A 25,592-nucleotide genomic window follows, 5' to 3' on the forward strand; every position below is an offset into this window, starting at 1 on the left:
AGGCATCACGATTCGGGCCAATTAAGGTGAGATTACCTCCTCCAGCCCAGCGGTCCATCACGGCCACAATAACCATCCTGGGTGATGTGTCGCACCTCGCATCGCTCCGTCAGGATCAGAATATCCCGCTGTTCATATCTAGTTTTCTTGGTCAGATCCTGCTTCACACACACAGAAAGAGAGAGAGAGAGAGAGAGAGAGAGAGAGAGAGAGAGAGAGAGAGAGAGAGAGAGAGAGAGAGAGAGAGAGAGAGAGAGATAGGATAGGAACGAAAGGAATAAAAGGATGAATACAGAAGAGACAAAAGGAAAGGCGAAACAGCAGCCCCAGGAGGAAGAACGGAAGAAGCGAATAGGGACGAGAAGAATATGAGGTTGAATAGGGAAAGGGGGAAGCGCGAGAAGGCGAGAAGAGGGATGACGGCAGAAGCGAGGCCTTTACTTTCCCCTCGGCGTCTTAACGTTTCTCCCTCGATATGTAAAGCAGCGGATCAGCAGCGAGGGGAGACGCTGACGAGGCCGCCTTGTTATGGCCTCTACCACTCACTGTCTCGGACACCTAAGGGAGTCAAAACTATCGCCAAGAATCTACAACCAAAGCGTACAACTTGATCCTCCTTCTCGGGTTGGTTTTATAAAGAGGATCGATGAATTTAACACTGAGGAAGAAATTGAGTGAGTTTTTTTTTTTATAGTAATATAGAAAGTTCGTTGTTTGTGTGAGGAATCTAAGACGAGTGATTTTTTTTTGGGTAGCTACAGAAAAGTTTTGTTGTCTGGGTAAGGAATCTAAGAAGGTGACTTTTTGATAGCTATAGAAAATGTTTGTTACGTTTATGTGAGGAATCTAAGACGAGTGTGGTTTTTTGATAGCTACAGAAAAGGTTTCCTATCTGGGTAAAGATCTAAGAAGGAGGTGACTTTCTGATTGCTACAGGGAAGGTTTGTGGGACTGTGGAGTGCTAGGAGCGTTCACACAGGCCGCATCGTTACTCCCAGCAGGGGTTCCAGGACGAGGCGCTCCCAGTAAAGTCTAGGGATATCTTTCTTAGGTGGGTGTATAGAGGAAGGTATCGTATCCACATATATCCGAGAATCTAGAGTTATTTCCGTCTCTGTCTGTGTTTGTTTGCCTCCTCGTCTGTGTACCTCGTTTTATGATAAGAAAGAAGACACTGATAACGTAAAAAAAAAAAAGGAAAAAGAAGGAAAAGCACATGAATATAGACTGACAATTAAAATAAACTCATACTCTCTCACTCTCACTTTCTCTCTCTCTCTGTGGGCGTGCAATGTCTTACCTGCTGGGCGTACTGGCGACACAGGGGCTTGTATGCGTTGGTTCCACACACCAGGAACTGCCCCTCGCCCTCCTTGGCCAGCACTCGGATGTAGTTTTGACATTCGTCCTGGAAAAGAAGGAAACACAGCCACATTAATACCTTAGCGAGTGTAGTGTTTTGCTTCCATCTTAAACAATAGTAAGCAGTGTAATTCGTAGCTTAAGTCCGCCTGTGTGTGTAACCAGCGCGGGGATCGAGGGTCTGCCAAAAACGGAGGCTTATTTCCATCTTCCACTTTCACGGCGAATTGCACGACGCTGACTGGAGAGAATCACGTCAAATTACAGACGACGAACAGATTATGACCGCAGCGAGGGGACCTGATATTGCTGTTGCTGCTGCTGTTGTGTGTGTGTGTGTGTGTGTGTGTGTGTGTGTGTGTGTGTGTGTGTGTGTGTGTGTGTGGGTGTGATTTTATAAAACAGCGTAAAATTTTGTAGCAGATTGTACTGAAAAGCTGAGGGTGAGCGTATTATTATGTTAAAAAAATATAGTAAATTTGAACAAGTACTACGTAGGCTCGTAAATAACAGGGATTAAAATTCTCTCTCTCTCTCTCTCTCTCTCTCTCTCTCTCTCTCTCTCTCTCTCTTGCTATCCCGCTACAGGCCCACAACTCTGAACTGTGGGTGAGGCGATGTTGGGGTGAGTGGGCTGGGTGAGGGGAGCCAGAGGGCCCAGTGTACGGGTGGGGGCGAACTCTGGATGGGGCTACGGGGCTTGCATTTCCGAGGAGTCGCTTCCCAATTATATGGTAATGAGACACTGACGCCGCGGCCACCAACCCATTAGAACCCGGAGGGAAGACGGGACCTGAGGGCAACTGGGCCACCCTAGAGAACAGTCCTGGAGAATGGTCCCTTACCTCCCCTGCTACCTCCCCTGCCTAACCTACCTCGCCGCGCTCCGCAGTTCACGCCCCCACTGATGTCACCCGCGATTTTTTTCCTTGCCGGCGTGATCAGGATTCCGTTTGATCGCCATGAATCGCGGGAATGTTGCCCTTAATTGCCTCCAAGCGTCCCCGAACAGAAGATGCGCCCCGCTACCCATCCCGCATTCCTCAAGATCGTCTAGTACAGATTCTGCAGAAAATTCGTCCGGGGAGAAAAAGAAAAAAAAAAAAAAAAAAGCTAATGGCGGCGCTCACTCGATTCTTTGCAGAGTTCGTGTGTTGCAAATTGCATGCCATTTAGGTTAGGTTGCGCGTGTAATGTAATCCAGGGGAGTGTAATGTGATACGCTTGATTAAGTGATTATAAAAATGTATTCTGAATCATGCTAAATGCGGACTACTCTTATTTTTCCCACATTTTTTTTTTTTTTTTTGCGGGTGCAGCGGTATGTTGGAAAAAAGGAGCAAATTAAATAGAAGTCTTTACTACGCATCCACCAGCGCAATTATTGTCGAGAGGAGATTTTATGGCTCGTTCTTCCTTACCAGACGTCTAATAGTCCACAATTAGACCAGGATAGTCAACCTAATACCCTCTACAGATAACGGCGCCGCCTCTACGTCACAAAATTTTCCCCTGCTTCTCTTTTATACCCTCTCCCCTCCAACCACCCCACCCATCGCATCTCCCCTCTTCCACATAAACGCACAAAATCACCTCCCTCTTTTCCTCACATTAGCCATCCGCCGCCTCACGCGGAAAAAACGGGGAAAAAATCCGTGATAAATAACCTCTCCAGTGATGGCTATTTTCCGGACGGGGAAGGCGCTAAGGGGAGGACATCAGGGGAAGGAGGCCGAGGGAGAGGCGATGCTGGAAGAGGCTCACTGCTCCCCTTCCCTCCCGTGGCGCTAAGACATAAAAGATCGCTCCATCTTTATTTTTCTCCTCCCTGCGAGTGTTTATTGATGGTTTGTGTGATGAGTGAGTGATGTTCCTGTGTCTTATGGATGTGATGTTGGATGTACGATGTTCTAACGAGATTCCTTGGAGAAAAACATTGTAGAATTAGCAAAAGCATAAATAACATCCTTAAGGTTTAAAAAAGAGGAAGCTATCGTCATCATCGGTTTAGGAAATGGCGATGTGATGACAGATACAAACATTTCCGCACAGCCAGGAGCAGAATGGCCATGCAGGTGGAGGCGGGAAAGGAAAAGGTAAACAACAATAGGAAAACTAACACAACGGTAAGGAACAACACAAAAGCAACAACAGGGAATGATAGATAACATCCTGTACTGTTAAAAACATGACCTCGGCGAAGGGAAAGGGGGGAAGGGAGCCTCAGCGACCACCAAGTGTAAACAAGACTCCTCCAGGGGCCGCTTGATCCCTCAATCACAAGACGTTCTTCCTCCAACAACACGAGGCGAGGGAATACAAACACACGGAGGCGGGCCGTGGCTGGCTGAGGGAGGGGCACCGACAACGCTACTTGACGCCAGGAAACATGGCTACCCTCACGCCTTGGACAAGGTACTAAAAGTGCTCGAATAGAAAGGCTCGTGCCATGCTCAGCGCCGCGCCCCGCCGCCCATGTAGTCCACGATGGTTCGGTCTATGTGTCTTGCCGAATGTGGGTGGCGGCGATTATCTCGTGGCCGGATACGTAACAAGGCTGTTTATGCACTGCCGCAAAAGGAACGTAACTCCAGGAACTGCTACTCAGGCTCCGAGTATGTTTGCCTGACGTTCTGTTACGATTTTTTTGCTTCTTTCTTCTCTTTTCTCCCTTCCCGCTCGTGCGTGTGAGGGAGGGGAGCCAGTGCTTGTCTTCATGCACAGCCCCGCATCATTTCAGGCGCTGCTCACTTTTAGGGGTGTCATTACTTTTACGCGGCCTCGCTCACAGTGGGCTAAAAGCGGTGCTATCTGCAAGCATCTCACCACGCTTAAGGAAAGTAAAAGATTTCCCGCTTTCCATTTGGTTCTCTCACGGCAAGATAAAAGCTTGTCAACTCCCGCCTTACGCCTACTACCACCACGCCAAAAATGTTCTCCTGTTCAGTACTGCGATGCCTTTCACCAATCATGATAATGCTCGTCAAGAAAGTTAAGGAGTTTGGCGAAAATTTCGCCCTCTCTTGCTCTTGCTCCCGCTCCCGCTCCCGCTCCAGCTCCTGCTCCCGCTCTCGCTCTCGCTCTCGCTCTAGCTCCCTCTCCCTCTGTCTCTCTCTCAACAAACACAGGGGTGGTCGGTAAGGAGAAGGAATGAAAGAAGAGAGGAAGGAAGGAACCAAAATGTGGGGTCACGTATACAATATCCGCCCGGATCACCGACCGTCGACTCAATCCTTAGTCCCGCCCCGCCTCGACCCGCCCCGCTAGTGTACGCTGCTTCAACAAATATCTTGCTTTACGACCGCCCCGTCTCCGTCCTCGCCCCGTTATGTCTCTCGTCTCGCGGAGTACAGCGGCGATAAACAGCTCGAACACCCCTCCTCCCCCACTCACGGTCCACCGGGGAGAAAAACGCAAATTTAAAACCCGGTTCGTTCCCGCGGCTGTGATGGGAAGCGAGTGTAACGAAAGGACGGTCTTGGTGTGTCTCCGAGCACATTCTCAGCTAAGCATGTGAACGCCAATTTATGAGGGAGAAAGTCTGGGTTACACAACAGTCAAAGGAGACCATACTGAGTGTTCCGCTCCGCCGACTCCCGTTCATCCTTATTCACCGGTCGTCTTTTCATCACGAACAAAAACACGGGTGACATTTCCCTTCACCCTGCGCACCTGTGTACCGCGGCAGCACAGATACGTACGCAGGGATCACAAAGCCGTTATCACAAAGCCTAGTTCCTGTTCCCCTTCACTGGCCCCGTGGCGACGCTCACCTAAGGGAGCTTTATCCGCGGCACCTTCAGGGGAAGCAGCGGGGCACCCCAGAGGGCGAGCCAGGGTGGGAGGTGGCATTCTGGCGGTCATAATGAAACGTTATTGCCGGAGAAAGCTTCCGTGTGGAGTTGCCGCAGGAAGCAGTCTGGCTATTTTAAGCTCCAACTAACATTTATTACGAACTTCTGACTTTCGAAACATAATTTAGTTAAGAGTAGGTTGGTATTTTGTGGCGCGCAGGTCAGTGGCGAGCGATGTATCCTCATTAGCGGGTAAAACTTGCCTTCCCGCACGTCAGTCTCCCGGCAACAAAATGCACGGCCGGCCCCTTCTGCCGAACTCCCAGAGCCACGATATAACGCCGCGCTCCTGCTTGCCTCTGTCGTAAGTGCCGCGAGGTGTGTGTGTGTGTGTGTGTGTGTGTGTGTAGTCCATTTGGGGCGCGTTCCCACAGCGTACGGCTCCACATGGCCCTTCGAGTTTTTACCTCTTGACGCCCACCCGGCCTCCAGTCACCCTCCCTCACACACACACACACACACACACACACACACACACACACACACACACACATCTGGTTACCCCCTCCTATCTCCTGCTGGCTGCACCCCGACCTCCGCTGCTGTAACCTTTCTATGCATTTAAAGACCTTTCTACCGTGAAATTTCTCCACAAATAAGGAATGTTTTATGACCTTTTGCCAACGTCTTAGATTTCAAAGTAACCGCTGTGTTGCCTCTTGCTGTGTCGCCTGCAAGACAAAACAATGCACTCTGATAGTCACCTAAACCTTAAGCAAACAACACATGTTTCGCCATATGGCATAAAAATGTACACCATTGCGTTTATGGTGTGCTCTTTAGCAGCCTTGTTGCTCCTGAGTGCCGTTTATGACTCCCCGACGCCCTGACGTGACTCTCTCCACCTTAATTCGATGCTCATAACACCTTGTCGCGCCCTCCCACTTCACAACTTCCTTCATAACGTGAGTGCACCTTCAGAGGCAGCACAGCGACGGGGACAACAAACAACTTGCTCAATCCTCAGCCGGTCTGCACCTGGTACGTACTCTCCCCCCCGCGTCCGGCCCTCCCACGCCCTCCAATCCGCGTCGCCTGCTCCGGGCAATGGATACATCCGCCAGCAGGTCGCGGGAGCCACGAGACACCCCCAGGATTTCGCTGCTCAGTGGTAGACATGGTCCTCCCCGCCAGGACTAGAGAATATATTTGTATATTCATAGACTTGTCGTTCGCCGCCGAGTCTTTTATTTCAGCTCCATCTAACTTGACCGATAACGTGAATTAGATTATCCAATACTTTACTGCCCCGTTGAGTCACAGACGTCGCTGTCGCCGATATTATGAAACCAATATAGGTGCTGCCAATTCCCCTCACACAGTGCCTTCACCGGCATCCTAATCGAGTGTTTGGAGGTGCGGGGCAGGGAGAGTGGCGCGCCTTCCCCCTGCCCCCCACCCTCCCGTCCTGGCGAGCTTCCGTTAATGAGCCATTCCATATTCACGCAGAGAGCGACAATTAGCAATCTGCAGTCCCACGCCGAGGTTCAGCAAGTTCCGGGAAGCGGCGAGGGAGCCGCGCGAGGGGCGCCGCGGGACGCCGGTCGTCCATTACCGCGCTAGTAATATCCGTGTGAGCGGCGGAGTGCTGTGCTCCTTCCCTTCCTGTAATTACGGCGCCGAACACCTATAACTATGATTATTTGCTGATACCGTGAAGTAATTGAGATGTTAATGCACACCGGCAATCACTGAATAAAGTATTCAGGTCGCTACCCGCGCCAGTGTGCGGCACAACACTCTTGACTCCTGCCGTGACTCGCCCTGCTGCTTGCTGCGGGGAAACGTGAAACGCGAACAGCAGGTAATGCGACATCGGGGTTAAAAAAACAAAGCATGAAACGCTGGATGCGACAAAAACAGGTGGTGGTGGTGTAAACATGTATGAAGATGAGACAGACAGACAGACGCGCCGCCACACACGGTCCATGTGGCCAGCTCATCACTTCAGCCGCGAGACACGACCCCCCGCTGTCCTGGCGTGACCCCTCAAGGTTACATAAAAGACACACCTGTCTGCTGCACCTTCCTTAGCTCTCTCGCAGACATTCACATCCATCAGACAGAGTGCTCCAGGAATCAGGAAAGCCGCAACATTCAGGGCGAAAGCATGTCACTGAGGCGGAGCTTCAAACCAGGAAAGGAAGCCCACAAGCAGAGGACACGTGAGGCGCGGCTGTCACGTGTCTAGGTCAGCTGAGGGTGGAAGGGAGTCACGCAGTCCTGCCTATCACAGAGCTTCGCATGGCCACACAGCATTGGGTCACCGGTCACCAGTCACCTTGCCCTTCCTTCCATCGGTCACATCTGTCTACGCCGGGCAGGGAAGGTCTGTGGTCGCCTCGCCTTGCCCATACTGATTCCAGGACGCCGCATCGATCACCGCCAGCTCCAGTGATCTTCATGCAAGGCACACAGCAGCTCTTGTTAACTTGTCCCAGGCGCGGGTGTCCCCTTGCTAACCACACTGTAATGGTCTCTATGCACCAAGTTTATATCCCCAAGAGCACGTCTGCCGCCCCTCGACGACAAGGCTCAGTTACCGGAGGCATCGCGGCGCTCATAAATCAGAGTTCCGAGTGATGGAATGCGACACTGTAATGCCTGGCTCGTGACGGGGGAGTGAGTGACACACGGCCGGGATAGCGACGCCCTGAGTGGCGGATTAGGAGACGTGCTGTAGCTAAGGGGCGCCAGCTGCCTACGGGGACAAACTACTTCTTACGTACACCACCCACGCGACGGTGTACAAAAAGCGATATTCTCACCAGGTAATTATATCAAAGAAGCTTTTACCACCACTTAATAACACGACGTCAAGGGAGAGGGAGTCCTTTTTCATGTTAATTTGGCTACACGTGGTAATTGGGAGTGGCGGTAGTGGCGGTTCAGGAAGCGAGGTAGGCAAGGAGGTGAGGCAACGCGGCGGGTGGCGGGGCTTGGGCAAGGGGAAGGCATCTGAAACCCGTCAGTGATCGATATCAACACTTCCGCTCCGCCAGCCGGCCTTCCTCGTGCCTTGCTTGCTTGCTTGTTTGTTGGCCATGTTGTTGTTGGCAGTGGTGTGGTGGTGGTGGTGGTGGCGGTGGTAAGGGTGGTGGTAGCGTGGTGCGCCTTCACAGTATAGATTAAAACTAGTTAAAGCTGTTGAAATATGTAACGCGCTGGACATTCCTTGAGCCGCCACGTCACATCGCTGCATTTTTTGGTGTCTGTGTCAAGTAGATTTGTGTTGTGGCCAGACCAGCGAGGCGAGGAGAATGCCGTGACAAGGAACGCTACTGTTACTCTCACTCTCACTCTCTCTCTCTCTCTCTCTCTCTCTCTCTCTCTCTCTAGGGACGCCACCGCCAGTTGTCCCTAACATCAGCAGGGCCCCCAGATATTGCTTGGTAAAGAGCTATTATCGAGTGATTTAGGGACCAACGGCTGTCTGGTCTAAGAGTGACACGGGATAAATCTAGTTATGAGGTAGTCATTCCCAGGAGACCAACACGGCAATTTCTCTCTCTCTCTCTCTCTCTCTCTCTCTCTCTCTCTCTCTCTCTCTCTTTCTGGCAGCAGGCTTTGTTTTGGCTTGGCAAGAATAACATAGAAGCAGGTTACATTTTTAAAAACCTGTCTTTTGTGTTTCATTCAGTGGTACTCCAGCTCGCCACAACACTTGCGACACTTTTCATACATATATTTCCTTCGTGCAAACACTCGCCTTGTATAGATTAGCCGCGAAAAGCCGGAGGTAGACGAGAAAAGACCTGGGAAAATATCGCAGTATCGGCATGTCTCTAGACGGCGCAGCACAAACACAATCCCGGAAACGCGCATTAAGGGGCCACGGACGTGATTTGTTTCATGTTTGCGCCGAGTTTACCGACTCTGCTCCGTGATGAAAATATATTGCACAGAAAGGCCGGGAAAACACATCAAAGAGGCGAAGAAATACGTGTTTTCCTACATCGTAAATTCAGACCAAGTGGAAAATTATATATTGAATAATTGAGAGCATCCACAAAGGCTTGGGAGCGTAACGTGTGTGTGGAGAGAAAGAATAGTGAGTCCATCTCGTACTTACCACAGACTTGCCCTTGTTGAAGCAGACGGAGCTGTCATGTTGCTTGGAGAACCACACTATTCTCTGAGGGGAAAGAAAAGAGATCATTAGTATTACGTTTATCTATTATTACTGTTACTTTCATACTTACATTAGCACTACTATCCATAATCCTACTACTACTACTACTACTACTACTGTCACACTCTTTGCTAGCTTCACTCCAGCCATGCCAGCCAGTCAGTCAATATTCTGTAAGGTCTTGTCTGGCGCCGCACCTTCTACTAGCTTTCCCCGTCCGTCTGTTTCTGGTGACTGCGTAACCTTTACGTAATTAACATGAAATACTTAAACGGTAATACTCTGAAAGAATACCCTAACCTCTCTCTCTCTCTCTCTCTCTCTCTCTGTGTGTGTGTGTGTGTGTGTGTGTGTGTGTGTGTGTGTGTGTGTGTGTGTGTGTGTGTTAACAAGGGCCAACATTATCCTATATGAATAAACTCGTCGGACGTAAGTTATGGTGACGGGGTGAGGGAGGAAGCTGTGTGTCATGCCCCTGTTAGCAGCGACGTGGCCAGCTTCGTCCCGCGCCTTCCCGCCAGGATGTTGTGACCCGCGCCACTCACACCCGTCACGCCACGCCCCTACAGGACACACGCGCCAAATATGGTCAACTATAATAGCTATTTCGCAAGTTTGTAAAATAGTCTGTGACGTGTGTGAGGATGCTGGAGTGTTTAGTGGTGGCTGATCATTATTTCGTAATGTTTCGTGATAGTGGAGGAAGCAAGTCTCCTGCATCACCTGGAGGATAGTTTCAAAGAGAGGTTCCTGACGGAGGGCGTGTCCGGCGGAGCTCTTCGTTCGTCGATACAGAGTTCACTTGGACTTCCAGGGTCGAGTCTGCACGCCCTCCCACGGGCACGTCTGTCCTCGTAAATATATACTTAGTTTGAGGATCACCGCGCGGGCCTCCAAAGCCGCGGCCACCGCCCCTGTCTCTGCCTCTGCCTGCATCAAATCACCTTTAAAAATAAACCAGGATTTTCCATATGATTTTTTCTTCCCCAGTGTCCGCGGCGAGTGAGCAGCAAGCAAGCAGAACCTGTTTGGCGGCGTCCCGAGGCCCGGCTCAGCAGCCAGGTCTCAGCCAGGCCACACGCAACCACTGCGAGCCGCCCGCCGGGCTAATGCAAGCTAATTTGTATCATTAATGTGCTATTTGGTCTTTTTGCTCACAGCTAACCGATATATTTCAAACGTGTAATTTTGAGGCTAGAAATCCTGATCAAGATTCCCGCGTAGTCGTTAGGGACCCATCTAGCTCTGCCCCGCCCCGCCCCGGCCCGCCCCGCTTCGCAGTGACCCAGCCGTCACTGCATCGGCACTAAATGCCTCGTCTGGTCGGTGGCCGTGCCAGCTGCTTTACTGTTTATGGCGGATTTACGCCTGACTGGTAACGGCGCAGCGACATCACTGGAATAACGCCGCGGCCTCGCCAATGGTCCGCCGATGGCTTCCCCGCCCTTTAAACCCCCAACTTATGAACAATTCGGAGTTCAGCACGTTGCCATTTGTTACTTCACGACCCATAATACGGCGTGACACACGATGTCCCTGAAACGCCCCCTGACTAACGAGTGTGGTCAGCCTGCAGGTGATGGATGGGATAACTCCGCAGTAACGTGCTGGCAGCGACGCTGTGTAAGGGACAGCCACACACCCTTCCCTCCGTGCTAAGCTGCTTACACCCTTCAGCAGAGCCAATATTTTCATTGTGTCCGGCACTTTCCCTACATCACACCTCACTCTCTCACACAATCACACCTGAGGAAATAAATATCCGTGGGAAAAAAACTCACCTGACTAAGATTCTCCACCAAGTTGTGGACGCTGATGTTGTACACGATGTTTCTGCAAAGAGAAGACGTGAATTAGTGACCTTTTCACACAACTTGCTTAAAAAGATCACACACACACACACACACACACACACACACACACACACACACATCTACAACTGTTCCAGTGGCACACACTGGTACTCGCCCCTCACGCTGTAGTGCCCTGATGCTCAATTGTTCCTGCGTCTCACTCATTCCCGCAGGTGCTCCCGACGCGGCATTAAGCCCACGCCCCAAATGCATCCATTCCTCTTGAACAAATGCCTCACTTCAGCTTCAAACGTGGGGGTTCAAGTTGTAAATGGAGTGCATAAAAAGTAATGTTCACCTCAATGAAAACCTGAGAGTGAGAGAGAGAGAGAAAGGGGAGGTGAGAGTGAGAGAGGGAGAGAAAGGGGAAGGTGAGAGAGAGGGCCACGCGAGAAAGAGGGAAAAGGGTCAATGAAAAGAACAAAAGCTGTGTTAAGTTCTGTTGCTGGCTGGCTGGTTTTCTCTCCTCACAGATTTGGCGCAGCGCGATAGCAAAGTCAGACCTCAGGAAGAGTCAAAGTTTTGGGTCTAGAACAGTTACTCTCTCGCCGCCTGGCTCTGCTTGTTAAATTAGGCATCAAACGCAGCAATTGCTCCAAGCGATAAACAGAATTACTGAAAATTCCACACTTTCCTCCGGCTCCCTCGTTCAGGTTAATATTTCATGGTCAAGACAAAACACGCCCCGGGCGAGGCCACAGATCCGGCAAACACATCTAAACTTTGGTCTTAACTTTAGCGCACTGTGTCGAACGGCGGCCACCGTTCCTGCCCTGCCCCTTTACTTCCTCCCGCCTCTGAAGTTTTTATACTTCTCAGAAACTTCCACTACCTCTTTATTTTTCATGAGGGCGAGAGGAGGCGGGCACGAGGGGATGTGACGTGGCGTGGGAGCACCGGCAGCTTGAAAAGAAGTACAATGGCAGCAACAGTGACTGGAATACAAGTAGTACTGAGGCGGTGTCAGCGGCGGCAACAGCAGCAGCAGCAGGAGTGAAGGGTGCACAGCGGGAGTGTGGCACGAGCCGCCTCCCGCTGCACCCTCGCCACACCCACCTCGTCACCCACAGCCACGCCGTAAGACAACACGTAGGATGTACAGAAAACGCAAAGCTAAAGTGAGAAAAATGGACGACTTGATGCTTTGCAAGAAAACTTAGAGCGTGGATGAAAAGAATGTATATAGAAGCTGTGAACACAAGAAGTAACATAAAAACTTATTACCCATGGCAAAAATCGTGGGATGGAAAGTAAAAGCTAACAGGGAAAGGACGCCGCGAGCCAGACTCCCACAACCCGCCACACGAGCGGGAATTCAATATCCATTATAAGAATTGGATCCTCTTCCCCAACGCGGAGTAAATAACACTCTGCCTTCCCTCTTTCTCTTCCTCCTCCTCCTGGCTCCTGCTGCTGCTCCTTCTCCTCCTCCTCCTCCTCCTCCTCTTGTTCCTTCTCTCGCTGTCTTCCTTCAGGCACTCGCCGTGATCGATACCCCTGTGAGTGTCTTTATTCAGTTGAGACGTTGCTACACTTTTCTCTGCGCGGCAAAAGTTGGCTATACACACCCACACTGCAGCACAACGGGAGGAAGAAAGAAAGGCCCACAATTACCTAACCACGCGACTCTTGGCAGTTTTTACACGGGGCGAGCAGCACGCAGGGAACGAATAAACGCCGCCTGCATGACTTTAAAAACAGCTAAAGACAAGCCACAGGTTACCCCAGTGGCTTCCCACCCACACATCGTGGCCCACGCTGGCGGCCACGACCTAAACTCATCCTCAAAAATACGGGGAAATATACTTTCGCTTAATATCAGCAACTTTAATTAGGATAAGCAGACGGAGGGTCGCCGGATGAACTTGGGAGCAGACCGTAGCAGAGCTAAAAATGGTGGTTAAAGCGAGACGCAGAGGCGGCCGCGGCCCTCCCCAGCGGCAGACGGAGCGGCGCCCCAGCACGCCCGCCGTAAGTAAACAGACAGGGACAATTCTTTAGTCCGGAACATCAGGAATTATTCATGTTCAAACAACACGGAACAAGAGAGAAAAAGAACTCCAATTAGCCATGCTCTTTCAAATTCTAAAGGGGTTGAATGCAGACCGCTGGAAACCGTCTCCTTTAAGGGAACGCTGCAGAAGGTTGCATTTTTGTGAGAGTTTGCCAGACTGCTGCTGCATCCACGGCGGTAAACTGTAATTATTGACGTGATGATTAAATGCGTTGTCCGCGTCAAAGCTGAGACTTGGTTATTCACGCCCCGCGGCCCTAGTTGTCAACACGACGCGTGACATTACATCCCTCGAGCTGCATTATAATTTCTGCAACACTCTCCATGAATGTAAAGCGGAGACTCTCGCCTGAAAACGGCCACCAGTTGAGGCGTCGAGAGCAAACTTTTAATTTCTCGATCACGTAAGATTTATTTATGGAAAACCGTGAACTTTACGACGGTAGTATTTTTCAGGGAGTCGTTCTCAGGATTCAGTCGGATTCCTCGCCTCACGAACTCGATTTTCGGCGCCACTCTTGTCCCCTTTCCATCCTGGCCTCTTTGGGGAGACATTTTCGGATTCCAAGATAAACAAAGACGGGACTCAGTGGCGTCAGAGGAGCCACTTGATGGTATAACGTCGCGGCCTCCTGCTCCTTTCCTTTCTTTCCTTCCTTCCTTCCTTCCTTCCTTCCTAAAGACGCAAGACCATCACAGTGTTATTTCACGCCTCCGTTCACCATTGTTATGCGATTTCTCTTCTCTTTATTTTATTGGCTTCGTGCAGGAGTGTTTACTGTGTCTCGTTTTCTTTTTCTTTCAGTGACGCGATTCAGTTGTGGTTTGACTTGAGGATTCCGCGTTACGGTGATGTGTATGTTGTCTTTATTCTTGATTCTCTTTCTTGGTTTCAACTCAGTTTTGTTGCGAGTTTTTCTTGATATCACCATACGTTACACTGACTCTCTCTCTCTCTCTCTCTCTCTCTCTCTCTCTCTCTCTCTCTCTCTCTCTCCTTCTTTGCTATAGAGAATCCATGTTTCAAGCTTGCCAGGAACAATCTTCCTCCTTCTCCCACCGTGACCTCCACAGCTTGAGTCGTCGAGAACACAACGACCCTTCTTACTCTCCCCTATCGACCCTCCCGCGGCCCCTGACTCTCCTCTGTCCCTTCCTCCCGTCGCCTGCTGTCGCCACTTGGTCGAGGTTCCCTTCTGACGGTGAGAGGCGAGCCGAGGACACCCCAGGGCAGAGTTAAATAAATTACCTTCTGCCGAATGAACGCTCCCTTCTTCCCCTCCTGCAGACGACTCCAGTCCTTCACGCACACTGCCACAGAGGAGGCCAGGAGGCGTGTGAAGGAAGTTTGTGCGTCTGATTGCTCTACTGAAGCTTAGGGATTAAACGTACGTGTGTGTGTGTGTGTGTGTGTGTGTGTGTGTGTGTGTGTGTGTGTGTGTGTGTGTGTTACTGTTGGCCTTCAATAGACGTTTAGATTTTTTTTCCCTCTTTTTTTTAAGAATAAATTGCTTTGAGAACATTGCAATTATATTTTAGGGCCATATACTTAAAAAGACGTGAAATATCAAGGTTTATAGCCCAAACAGAGAGAGAGAGAGAGAGAGAGAGAGAGAGAGAGAGAGAGAGAGAGAGAGAGAAATGTAAAACCAGTGAAGTGTCTCCTTGGCCGGTCCAGGCAGGCAGCTGATAAGGGGTCAGCGCCTCACTCGGACCGTCCTAAAGCACAGTTGTAGGCGGCAGTAAAAGGCAGTTCCCAGCAGGAGTGTCGCGCCCCGGGGAACCATAAACCTCTCGTCGGTCAGGGAGGAGTCTAGTGGCCCCCTCCTTTAGATACCATACCCTTCTACCCTCCTCCCCCTCCTACCTTCCCTAGCCCTCCTTCAGCCCCCTCTCTCTGTCCCTCCCCCGTTCAGAAGTCCCCAAGGAGCTGGCTAATAAAAGTAAGAGTCGACGCGCCTTCTGTGTCTTATCGGCGCCACATTGATTTGCTTCTTCCTTATCTCCTGCATCGTGGACGTGCGGCGAGGGAGACGCAAAGGAGGAAAGGAGGGCGGCGACAAATTTCTATGGATAAATTAAGATAGATTTCAAGGGGTATAATTAGTGAAATGAGGAAGAGGAAGAGGAGGAAAAGGAAGAGGACGAGGAAGAGAGAAGATAACATCGGAGAGGAGGACGATAAGAGAGAAAAATATATGACAGCGACAGTAAGAGGAGAGGAGGAGAAAAAAAAAGGAAGTGGAGGAAGCTGTATTTAACCATTCCTTTCCCAGACCCACGTGTCACAACTCAGCGATGAGACACAGCGACACCCCCGTAACGTCTCTGTCCGGCATTATGGTCAAATACAACTGTACACTTATGGCCACTCCTCCGCAGATTTAACAGACCAGCTGGCAGTATATCCTGGGGACGCCGCCGCCGCTGCTGCTACTGAGCGCCCGCCGTGCTCGCTGCAACACACCCTTTCATCTGGCAGCTAAGGAGCGCTCCAGGCACCCGGCGTGGCTTAACCCGGCACAGAACAAGAATAAACGGAATTTACAAGAACCAAATTTCACTCCCACTAAAGGATGTGACGTAAGTTGTCGACATGGGAGAAGGGAATAGGGAGAATGGGAGGTAGTAGGGAGGTGTGGGGGTGAGGTGTGCTGGAGTGAGGCTCATTAGGGTAAGGTAGGCTGGCTGTCGATTAAGGTGAAGGAGGGGAATGGAGTAATGGCTGTGTAAGTGAAGAAGGTGGGGATTATGAGTGTTTGTCAGGTGAGGGGAAGCAGCTGAGGGTTAATGGGGAAGTAAGGCCCTTCAGTGCTTGTGCGTGTGACTCCGGGGCGTCTGGGAGGTGCTGGGCTGACGGAAGGGTAAGGTGCAGACTGAGGCTCGCTGGCAAGACGCAAAACTCCTACAGGAATCTACAGACTCGAGCAACTGCGGCAACTTTACAGCTTAAGGTGCGAATTTTCACTGGCGTCCCATTGGAAGCAGTGCCGGGCGAGGAAAGTAAGTTAGCTTCTTTCTTTCAGCGAGTCCTTATATGCTGCACCTCTCGCAATGCTTCCTAAACTTTTCTCAGGGGTTACCTACCACCACCACCGCCACCACCATCCTGACTCTCTCTCTCTCTCTCTCTCTCTGTGTGTGTGTGTGTGTGTGTGTGTGCGCGCATTTCTCCCTCCCCGGCACAAGCTTGTTTGCATTCGTTTAATTTCCGCGTCGTGTCATTTCTAAAGCACGTTACAGAACTTTTTTCTAACGCAGGACGACGCGGCAGCCTCTTCCCTTCACGTGAACTCGCCGCCTCCGGGAGTAGATGAGTAGGTAAGCTGTTTCTGCAGGTGTCGCAAGGGTGGCAGGGAGGGGAGGGGAGTGGGAGAGGGGCGAGGTTGCAGGGGAAACAGCGTCACACAGGGCACGTGTCGTTATTTGCAGAAGTTTGGTGAGGGGCGCGGCAAAGTTGTGGGGGTGATGCATGTAGCGCGCTGCGGAGGGTGGCGGTGTGGAGCAGAGGAGGGCGCAATGGGAGTCATGGCGGCGAACTGGCGGTGGCGGTGGCGGTGGCGGTGGTGGTGGTGGTGGTGGTGGTGATGGTGGCGGGGGTGGCGGGGGTGGCGGCGGCGACCACTCCATCACCGCTCTGAGTCAATGGCCCGTGAAATACAACATGGCCTAGGCGTGATCGGAGGTCCACCCCGCGCCGGGCTGCCCCTGACCTCGCACTCCAACCTTGAAACGACTTCACCAACCAGCCCTCCACTCTTGCCAAGTACAATAATCCACCAGGACCGTAATTCCTTCCTCTTCTACCCCTACAGTCCCTCTCCAGCCAGTATTCCCCTCTTTCTCTTTCCCTTTTCCCTCATAAGCCTTCCTGATAAGCATAGGAAAGACAAGAGATGACGCTGATGAAAATGCACCAGAGGAAACGACAAAAACGAATCAAAATGCGTAACTGTCTACTCGTCGTGTTTTTAACTGTATTGGGGCGTGGATTCCCTTGGGCCCTGTTAGAGCTGAGCGAGGGAGAGGGAAGGGGAAAGTGGAAAGGGGAAAATGAGTCCGGTGAGGGGAGCGAGGGGAGAAAAGAGAGACAGAGACTGAAAGGGGCATGAGCAGAGTAAATGACTGCAGTTGAAACAATGAAATGCAATTAATGAGAGAGAGAGAGAGAGAGAGAGAGAGAGAGAGAGAGAGAGAGAGAGAGAGAGAGAGAGAGAGAGAGAGAGAGAGAGAGAGAGAGAGAGAGGGAAGAACCGAGAGCAGAGAATCAAGCAGATCAGTAAAGACGAAATGAGATGAGAGAGGAAAAAATAAACGAAAAGACAGAAAAAAATAGTAAAAAAAAAAAGAAAAATAGTAGCAAGTGAACGAGATTCCACACCATTCGAACGCAACCATTCTGAACCCAAATCATTTAATGGATTTTCAAGTCACCGAGGCAATATTGGGAAGTGATGCCAGATCCCCGCCACTCGATCGCTCCCAGCCCTCTAAATTTACGTTCATGTAACACTTGATTGAACAATAGAGATGCGAGCCAACTACAACTAACACACTGCACAACAAGTGGTGATACAGTAACTGGTGGTGGTGGCGGTGATGTATTGTTGGGGTGGTAGAAGTGGTAATGGTGGTGGTGATGGTGATGGGGTTAGAAGGAGAGTGGTGTGATTAGTATGATGTAGTGAGTGGGGAATTGTGTTGGGGAGTAGTGGCGAAGTGGTGTCGGGGAGCTGAGTGGTGGAGAAATGGTAGGGAGTAATGGGGAGTGGTAAAAAGTGGCAGGGAATTGTAGGGAATGGGATGAAAAATAGGATAAGTTAGGTTACGTTATAAGAACAGATGAGGAATGGCAGGGAGAGGTTAGGTTAGGTTAGGTTATAAGAATAGATGAGGTATGATAGTGGATGGTAGACTGTGGAGAGTAGTATAAGAAATAGTTCAGATTATTTTAATTTTATACGAACAGCTGAGGAAAGGAAGGGGAGGCAGAGGAGGCAGAGGAGGCAGGGAATGATGAGGAACAGCAGGCAGGGAGTGGCGTGATTCAAGGAAGATGCAGGAACTAGGAAGAACAGGACTATGATGCGAAGAAAGAAAAAACACTTACAAAAACATACGAACTCACTTATCTCAACGTGTCCCTCAAAACTTTAGCCTGAGCCTTGAGTAACGTAAGTATGCCACCAATACGATAACACGCAGGGACATCTTCAACCAACAAGTGTACGTAGTGACGGCCACTTCAAAATACTACAACTTCATTTCCAATTTCGATCAACCTTTTCTTCCCCCATTTCAAGAGCGTCAATTGGAGAGGAGAGCTACTTTCTGGGGTTTCAATAGGAGAATGTGGAAGAGGAGGAGGAGGAGGAGGAGGAGATGAAGGAGGAGGCGAAAGAGGAAGAGAGAGCCGAGGCGAGTTACGAGATTGAGAACGAAGAGAAGGAGGAGGAGGAGGAGGTCAGAGGAGTGTTGGGTGGGTGTGTGGGTGAGTGCGTGGGTGACCTTGGCCGGGAACCCATTAACTTGGAGGTCGACCTCAGCCCATGTGGAGCAAGACGGAGATAAGCATCGGGTCTCCATAAATACCGAGGCTGCGCAGTCAGCATGTCTCGTGTGTGTGTTGTGTGGCCACGCCTGAGATGACGACGACAGCAACGGTGGGGAGAACAGTAACGACTACAATAACGCCAAGAAGCAACAACAACAACAAAAACAAAGCAACAATCACAGCTACGACAACAAGAACATGAAGAAAACAACAACAATTATTGATATAACTACTACTACTACAACTACTACTACTACTACTTTCTTCTATGGGCGTCACCAGTTTGCCACTTTTTTGTAGATTAGCCTTATCAAACTCATTAGCACCACAACCACTGCCATAACCAACATAATTAACACCACAACGACTACCGCTGCGAACGCCACTAGCTTTAATGCGCCACAATTATCCTACAACCACTACCACTTAACTCTCAAAGCCCACCACAACATTACAAATACACATAGATACAAAAATAAGCTCTACATTTAGCACACGGAACCACGACGCACCAAAAAGCAACCACAGCATTCCTGACAATACCACCAGACCAGGCAGGCGACCACAGCGAGAACACTGCATCCCTAACCACCACCACCACCACCATGAACACTGCGACCATTATACCACTGAAGCAAACAAGTACCACCAGCCCACCACCACCAGCACCAGTACAACCAAAGCTCACTTACTGCGCCTCAAGTGGAGCTGAGTGAGACGTAAATGTCACTAGCGATGTGAAGCAACAGATGCCACACGAACGCGGGCGAAAAGGGGACGAGGAGAGGAGGAGAAGGAGGAGGAGGAGGACGAGAGAAAGAGAGAGGGAAATAGATAGAGAGGGTAACATCATGCATGGAACAGACGATGATGGCGAAATACCGCAAAACATCAAAGAATCCAGATGGCTACGGATGAAAAAAAAAAGAACACACATATGAAAAAAAAAAGTAAAGAATGAGCTAATGACTAAAGCAGGTCCATTTAAGGCCATGAGGCGAGTGTGGGTTGGCTGGGAGGCTCGAAGCAAGGCGTCTGGGAGTGCTGCTAGTGAGTGAGTGCTGGGTGCTAAGAATGTGGGAGAGGGAGAGGAGGGAGAGGGAATGAGAGGAAGGCAGGGAGAAGGAGGGACAAGGACAAGACGGACCACACGACTTTAATAATATAGAACACGTAAATTAGAGGAACTAGGGACTTATTGGTCAAGGTCTTAAAGGCTCGACTTGAGTAGACTTTGATGTAGGAAAGGGGAGTAGGCTGGAGTGAGCAGCTTTTTATAGGCTTCAAGAGTATGTATAGTATTATGAAACTGGGTATTAAGGGATGAAGGATGGAGGATATAAGACTACACAAAGGGGACGAGGAAGAGGGACTGGAGTGGGGCTAATAAGTGGGAGAGAGAACAAAGGCAAGAGACTGAGAAGAACAAGGAAGGAGTAGATCTAACAAAAGTCAGGAATCAGAATTGAAGAAGAATTGCCCCGTGGGTCTAAATAAAGAGGGACGTGGGGGGACTGGGGGACTACAGAGGCACTGAGGATGAGGACGCAACAGCAGAAACCCCGCAGGAGGTCAGTCTGCCTGAATGAACTCCCTCACGCAAGGTCAGTCTAACTCGGCCCTCACATGCTAACATTCCCAGACGCAACCCCTCACATGTCAGCACTGGGAGAGGGTGAATGTCTCTATCTGACGTGGGTGTGTCTCAGAGCGCGTCCTGCTTATCTCTTTATCTCCCTGTAGGTGTGAAAGCGTGTCTCTCAGTCTGTCTGCTTATCTGTCTATCTAGGAACGGGTGTGAATGTTGCTGTGGCTGCCTGCCTGTCTCCCTGTCTCTTCTGTCTCCCTCTGTCTACTGCTGTGTGTGTGTGTGTGTGTGTGTGTGTGTGTGTGTGTGTGTGTGTGTGTGTGTGTGTGTGTGTGTGTGTGTGGAGAAGTCGCTCGCTTTCTACCACCACTGTTCGTAAGTCACGGAAACTTTGCCTACAAATCTCTCTCGATGTCTCTATGAATCGTCGCGGACACATGGGGAGAGAGAGAGAGAGAGAGAGAGAGAGAGAGAGAGAGAGAGAGAGAGAGAGAGAGAGAGAGAGAGAGAGAGAGAGAGAGAGAGAGAGAGAGAGAGAGAGAGAGAGAGAGAGAGAGAGAGAGAGAGAGAGAGAGAGAGAGAGAGAGAGAGAGAGAGAGAGAGAGAGAGAGAGAGAGAGAGAGAGAGAGAGAGAGAGAGAGAGAGAATATGATAGAAGCAAACGACTACTTCTCAGCACGAAGGTCATTCCTATACTTTAACGGCCTAAAACAACAAACTGGAGCTAAACAACACTGGGAAGAAAATAAGTACGTCTGCACCATTAATTCAACTCTGCATGACCTCCTCCTCCTCCTCCTCCTCCTCCTCCTCCTCCTCCTCCTCCTCCTCCTCCTCCTCCTCCTCCTCCTCTTCCTCCTCCTCCTCGTGTTTGCTCTCCCTGACTCCAAACACAGGGGTAATATTCCTCTATCATCCCACAACCGCTATTATCAGAACCAGCTGCACTGTCATCTGTCAATAGGACGGAAGGAAGACCAGCTGAGAGGAAAGAAAAGACCATCTGGTGCTGATCATGGAACTTGTGTGTGTGTGTGTGTGTGTGTGTGTGTGTGTGTGTGTGTGTGTGTGTGTGTGTGTGTGTGTGTGTGTGTTTCAGGGTCAAAGAGAGAATAATTGCTCCTCATGGTCAATAAAAATACACAAAAATCTCCTTTGCCTCACTAAAAAGCGAAGACTCTTGAACTCTAAGTAGCGGCCATGTCCCTCAAGAGGCTGAGGTGAAGGGGACGCAGCCACAGCCAGCGCCAGGGCCTCGTCAGTGCCAGCGTCACTCCCCAGGGCACTGTCTGGCGGCGTTTCATCAGCACAAAAAAATACTGTAGCGATCACGACTCCTCTCCAAAAGTCGTTCAAACTGATCCTCACTTTTTCCTTCTGACTTGCTCTTCGGGACGTCCATCACGGTGTTGTCTATTATAGTGTTCTTTTTTTAGTGAAGTTTTCGTTATACTCAAACTTTCAAGCACTGCAGGATACGGGGAGGAAAAATAAAAAAAAAGAGGAAAAGAGAAAGAGAGATCGTTCTACTTTCTTTTTACTTTTCCTTCATGAGACCGGGATAAAAGTGCCAAACGAGGATAGATAAACGAAAAAAAAAAAGACTTCAAGAACGTGGAATATCAAAGAAAACGACAAACAAACCTGAACAAAACCACAACACAGAACTAGAAAAGGAGACCAATAAAACCAACACCGAAGAAGAAGAGAAAGAAAAATAGAGAAAGTAGAGGACGAAGAAAAACTAAGACAGGAAGAAAGGAAGACCAGAGAAGGGAGAAAGGGTTTGCAGACAGACGTGGATAGCATAGAAGGGGGTGAGCAAACGTGGATGGGCTGGGAGAGAAGGGAAAGGGGGGCTTGGATATGTGTTGACCAGTTCATCAGAGAGGCGTGGACTGAATGGGAAGGAACAACGAGGCCGCTTTTAATTAATACTGGGAGAGCATGGGAAGGAAGGAGCAAGATGGAGGAGCAGATAGGAATGTGGAAGCAAAGGGATGGAGAAGGAGGAGGAGGAGGAGGAGGAGGAGACAAGACGCAAGAGCAGGCACAGGAATGGAAAATTTTACAAAGGAACTGATAGAGAGAAGGAAGAAAAGAGGCTGGTCTAAAAAAGGAAGAGATAACGGGAGAAAAATGACTGGGAGATTGATAAAGGAGGAACGGAATTGGAGGATTAAACAATGGAACAGGTGGAAAAAAGGAAGATAGGAATGAATAATGAACGAAATGAAGATGATAAAAGGACATGAAGAGGAGTGAAAATTTGAACAAAGGAGGTTAAGAAAAATGAAAGAAAGGAGGAAATACTGAAGACGACGGAAGAGGAAATGAGGAAATAGCTAAGAGGATTAAGAAAGACATGCACGAATGGAGAAACAGAGGAAGCCAAGATAAAGATATGGAGAATAAGATTAGAGAAAAAACACACACAAACACAGCAAAAACACAAAACAGAACCCGAAAACAAATCAAACACGAACAGAAAAACAAGAAAAACCAACAAATAACTAAAAATTTTATACGAGAAAAAAATAAAGAAAAATACGTCTGAAGTTTACCATAGTGGACTCTTAAACAGACATACAGACAGACAGACAAAGAGCAGGAAGTTACAATGGTGGACTCTCAGACAGACACACAGACAGACAGAGAAAGAGCAGGTGCCATGTTTTCAAATTTCAAGCTTGTTGGTATTGTGTCTCTTGAACAAGCTTTTGGTCTTTTATGGCAAGGATGACAGCCCACTCTATCAGGCTTTACGAGGGAGGAAATAACACCCAGTTGACCTCCTCTTCCTCTTCTTCCTCCTCTTTCTTTCTTCCTTTCCTTCCTCTTCTTCCTCCTTCTCTTCCTTCTACTCAATCTTCCTTACCCTTTAGAAAAAAATTAACATCTGAAGTCACTTTTTTTGCAACATGAGTAGAGAGAGAGAGAGAGAGAGAGAGAGAGAGAGAGAGAGAGAGAGAGAGAGAGAGAGAGAGAGAGAGAGAGAGAGAGAGAGAGTGTATAACCTTCACCCGCATGATGTATGCGCGTCTGCTCGTCTCTGTCACGTGTTGTTATTGCTGTTGTTGTTTGTGAATACTAAACGAGAGAGACGACCTCCTGGGAGAGAGAGAGAGAGAGAGAGAGAGAGAGAGAGAGAGAGAGAGAGAGAGAGAGAGAGAGAGAGAGAGAGAGAGAGAGAGAAAAAGAGAGAGAGAGAGATTGAAGCAAGAGAAGCAAAGATAAAAGAGTAACAAGAAACTAAAAAAAAAAAAAACAGTAATAGAAGAAGAAAGAATAAAATAGAAAGAAAAGAAGAAAGAAAGAAGAAAAAAAAGAAAACGGAAGGCCTAAGAAGTAAATGTAGGAAAGGAGAGGAGAAAGGGAGGAAAAAGAGAGGAAGAACACTTGAGAAAGAGATAAGGAGAGGGAAGAGTGAGAAGAAAAGATGCAAGAGGAACAAGAGACGAGAGATAAAAGTAAGAAGAGGAAGACAATGAGGAAAAATTATATTCATCATATCAGAGAAGTCAAGAGGAGGAGGAGGAGGAGGAGGAGGAGGAGGAGGAGGAGGAGGAGGAGGAGGAAGAAAAAAAGAGCTACTCAAGATGTAATAAATATGATGATGAGCAGAAACACTTAGAGAGAGAGAGAGAGAGAGAGAGAGAGAGAGAGAGAGAGAGAGAGAGAGAGAGAGAGAGAGAGAGAGAGAGAGAGAGAGAGAGAGAGAGAGAGAGAGAGAGAGAGAATGTGACAAGAAAAAAAATACTGATGGAGATCCAGGAAAAAGTTTTATCTAAGCCCCGCAATGCCAGGGAGGAGGAGGAGGAGGAGGAGGAGGAGGAGGAGGAGGAGGAGGAGGAGGAGGAGGGAGGAAACACATATGAGAAGAGAAATGAGAGAGAAGTTTGTAAAGGGAAGTTTGAAGCAAAAGCCAAAGAGGGAATCAACAAAACAAAAATATGAGAAAAGAAAATTAAATTAGGAGAGTAAAAGCATAACCAGAGAGAGAGAGAGAGAGAGAGAGAGAGAGAGAGAGAGAATTTTAAGGTCATATCATAAGGTTAGGAGAGACACCAGTTTACATTGAATTAAAAAAGATAAAATGAAAACAAATGAAAAATTAAGAAAAGGAAAGAGATATAAACGAGGCAATAAAGGACACGAAATGAGGGAATAAGAATGGATAATAAACGATGGAAAGAGAGAGAAATTGACTAAAGTGGGAGAAAAACAAGAACAAGGAAAAAATGTAGATAAAAGAGGATATAAAAGTTAATAGCCGTTCTTGTGTTTGGCCAGAGTACCTTTAAAGACACACACACACACACACACACACACACACACACACACACACACACACACACACACACACACACACACACACACACACACACACACACACACACACACACACATTGAGGGAAAAACTACAAAAAAGTAAAGGAAACACAAACACTCGAGGAAGATGAGAAAAGGTAAACCACGTTAATGAAAATACTTTAAAAACAAGTTAGAAAAAATGACGAGAAAAAGATAAATTGTTCAAAAAAGGACGCAGGAAAAGTTAATTTTTTTTCCCTATGCAAGATGGGAGAACTGACCAAGAGCAACAAATAATAGATAAAAAAGGCCCACTTAGGTGCCAGTTCCCTTGCAGGTCCCAAAGAGTCAGTCCGAATGAAAGGGATAAATGTCTTGAAACCTTTACAAATATAGTTTTAACCTATACAAAAATAACTGCAATAAAGCATTAGAAACAGAGGAAAGAAATATAACGAAAAGAAAAAAAAAAGTACAGCCATTGACAAACACTGTTATTCAGATGAAACTAAAACTACATTTGTATTTTAAATCCCTTTGGTCTCTCATTAGAAGGCTATTCAAAGGTCACAAAGATGATTACAGGAATTCTCATTAGCATTTTTCCCATTGCTGATGTAAAACCCTCGTTAAACTAATACTAAAATCATGAAAGCTCCTTGAAAATCCCCACAACGTGTACTAGTATTGAAATAGTCGAGCAAAAGGAAGAAAAAGCTTGGAATTGTGGGTCCTGTAAACTGCAATAAGGTTAAAAGCACAGAGCAACCCCTTACCTTGCTCCTATTAGCAGAGAATCGCCGTCCCGTTGCAAAAGTCGAAAATGATCCACTTCGCTTCTGTTTCCCGGGAAGACTTGTGACTCCAACTCATCTGCGGAGGGGAAGGAAAAGATTCAATTAGCGCAAGCCAACACAAAGG

At 48.8% G+C, this 25,592-nt stretch overlaps 1 protein-coding gene across 7 annotated transcripts in view; it reads right to left on the reverse strand.

Moving 5' to 3' along the window:
- Positions 1-25,592, reverse strand: part of LOC123510214 (semaphorin-1A-like) — a 356,881-nt gene that overhangs the window by 16,380 nt on the left and 314,909 nt on the right. For all 7 annotated transcript variants that reach the window (XM_045265144.1, XM_045265150.1, XM_045265147.1 and 4 more), the window contains exons 3-6: positions 25,448-25,544; positions 11,130-11,181; positions 9,289-9,351; positions 1,301-1,408 (exon numbers count right to left, since the gene is read on the reverse strand). In XM_045265144.1, the coding sequence (XP_045121079.1) occupies positions 1,301-1,408; positions 9,289-9,351; positions 11,130-11,181; positions 25,448-25,544 (320 nt within the window). The remainder of the gene's footprint in view (positions 1-1,300; positions 1,409-9,288; positions 9,352-11,129; positions 11,182-25,447; positions 25,545-25,592) is intronic.

Source organism: Portunus trituberculatus, chromosome 28 (assembly GCF_017591435.1).
Source record: "Portunus trituberculatus isolate SZX2019 chromosome 28, ASM1759143v1, whole genome shotgun sequence".
Lineage (NCBI taxonomy): Eukaryota > Metazoa > Arthropoda > Malacostraca > Decapoda > Portunidae > Portunus > Portunus trituberculatus.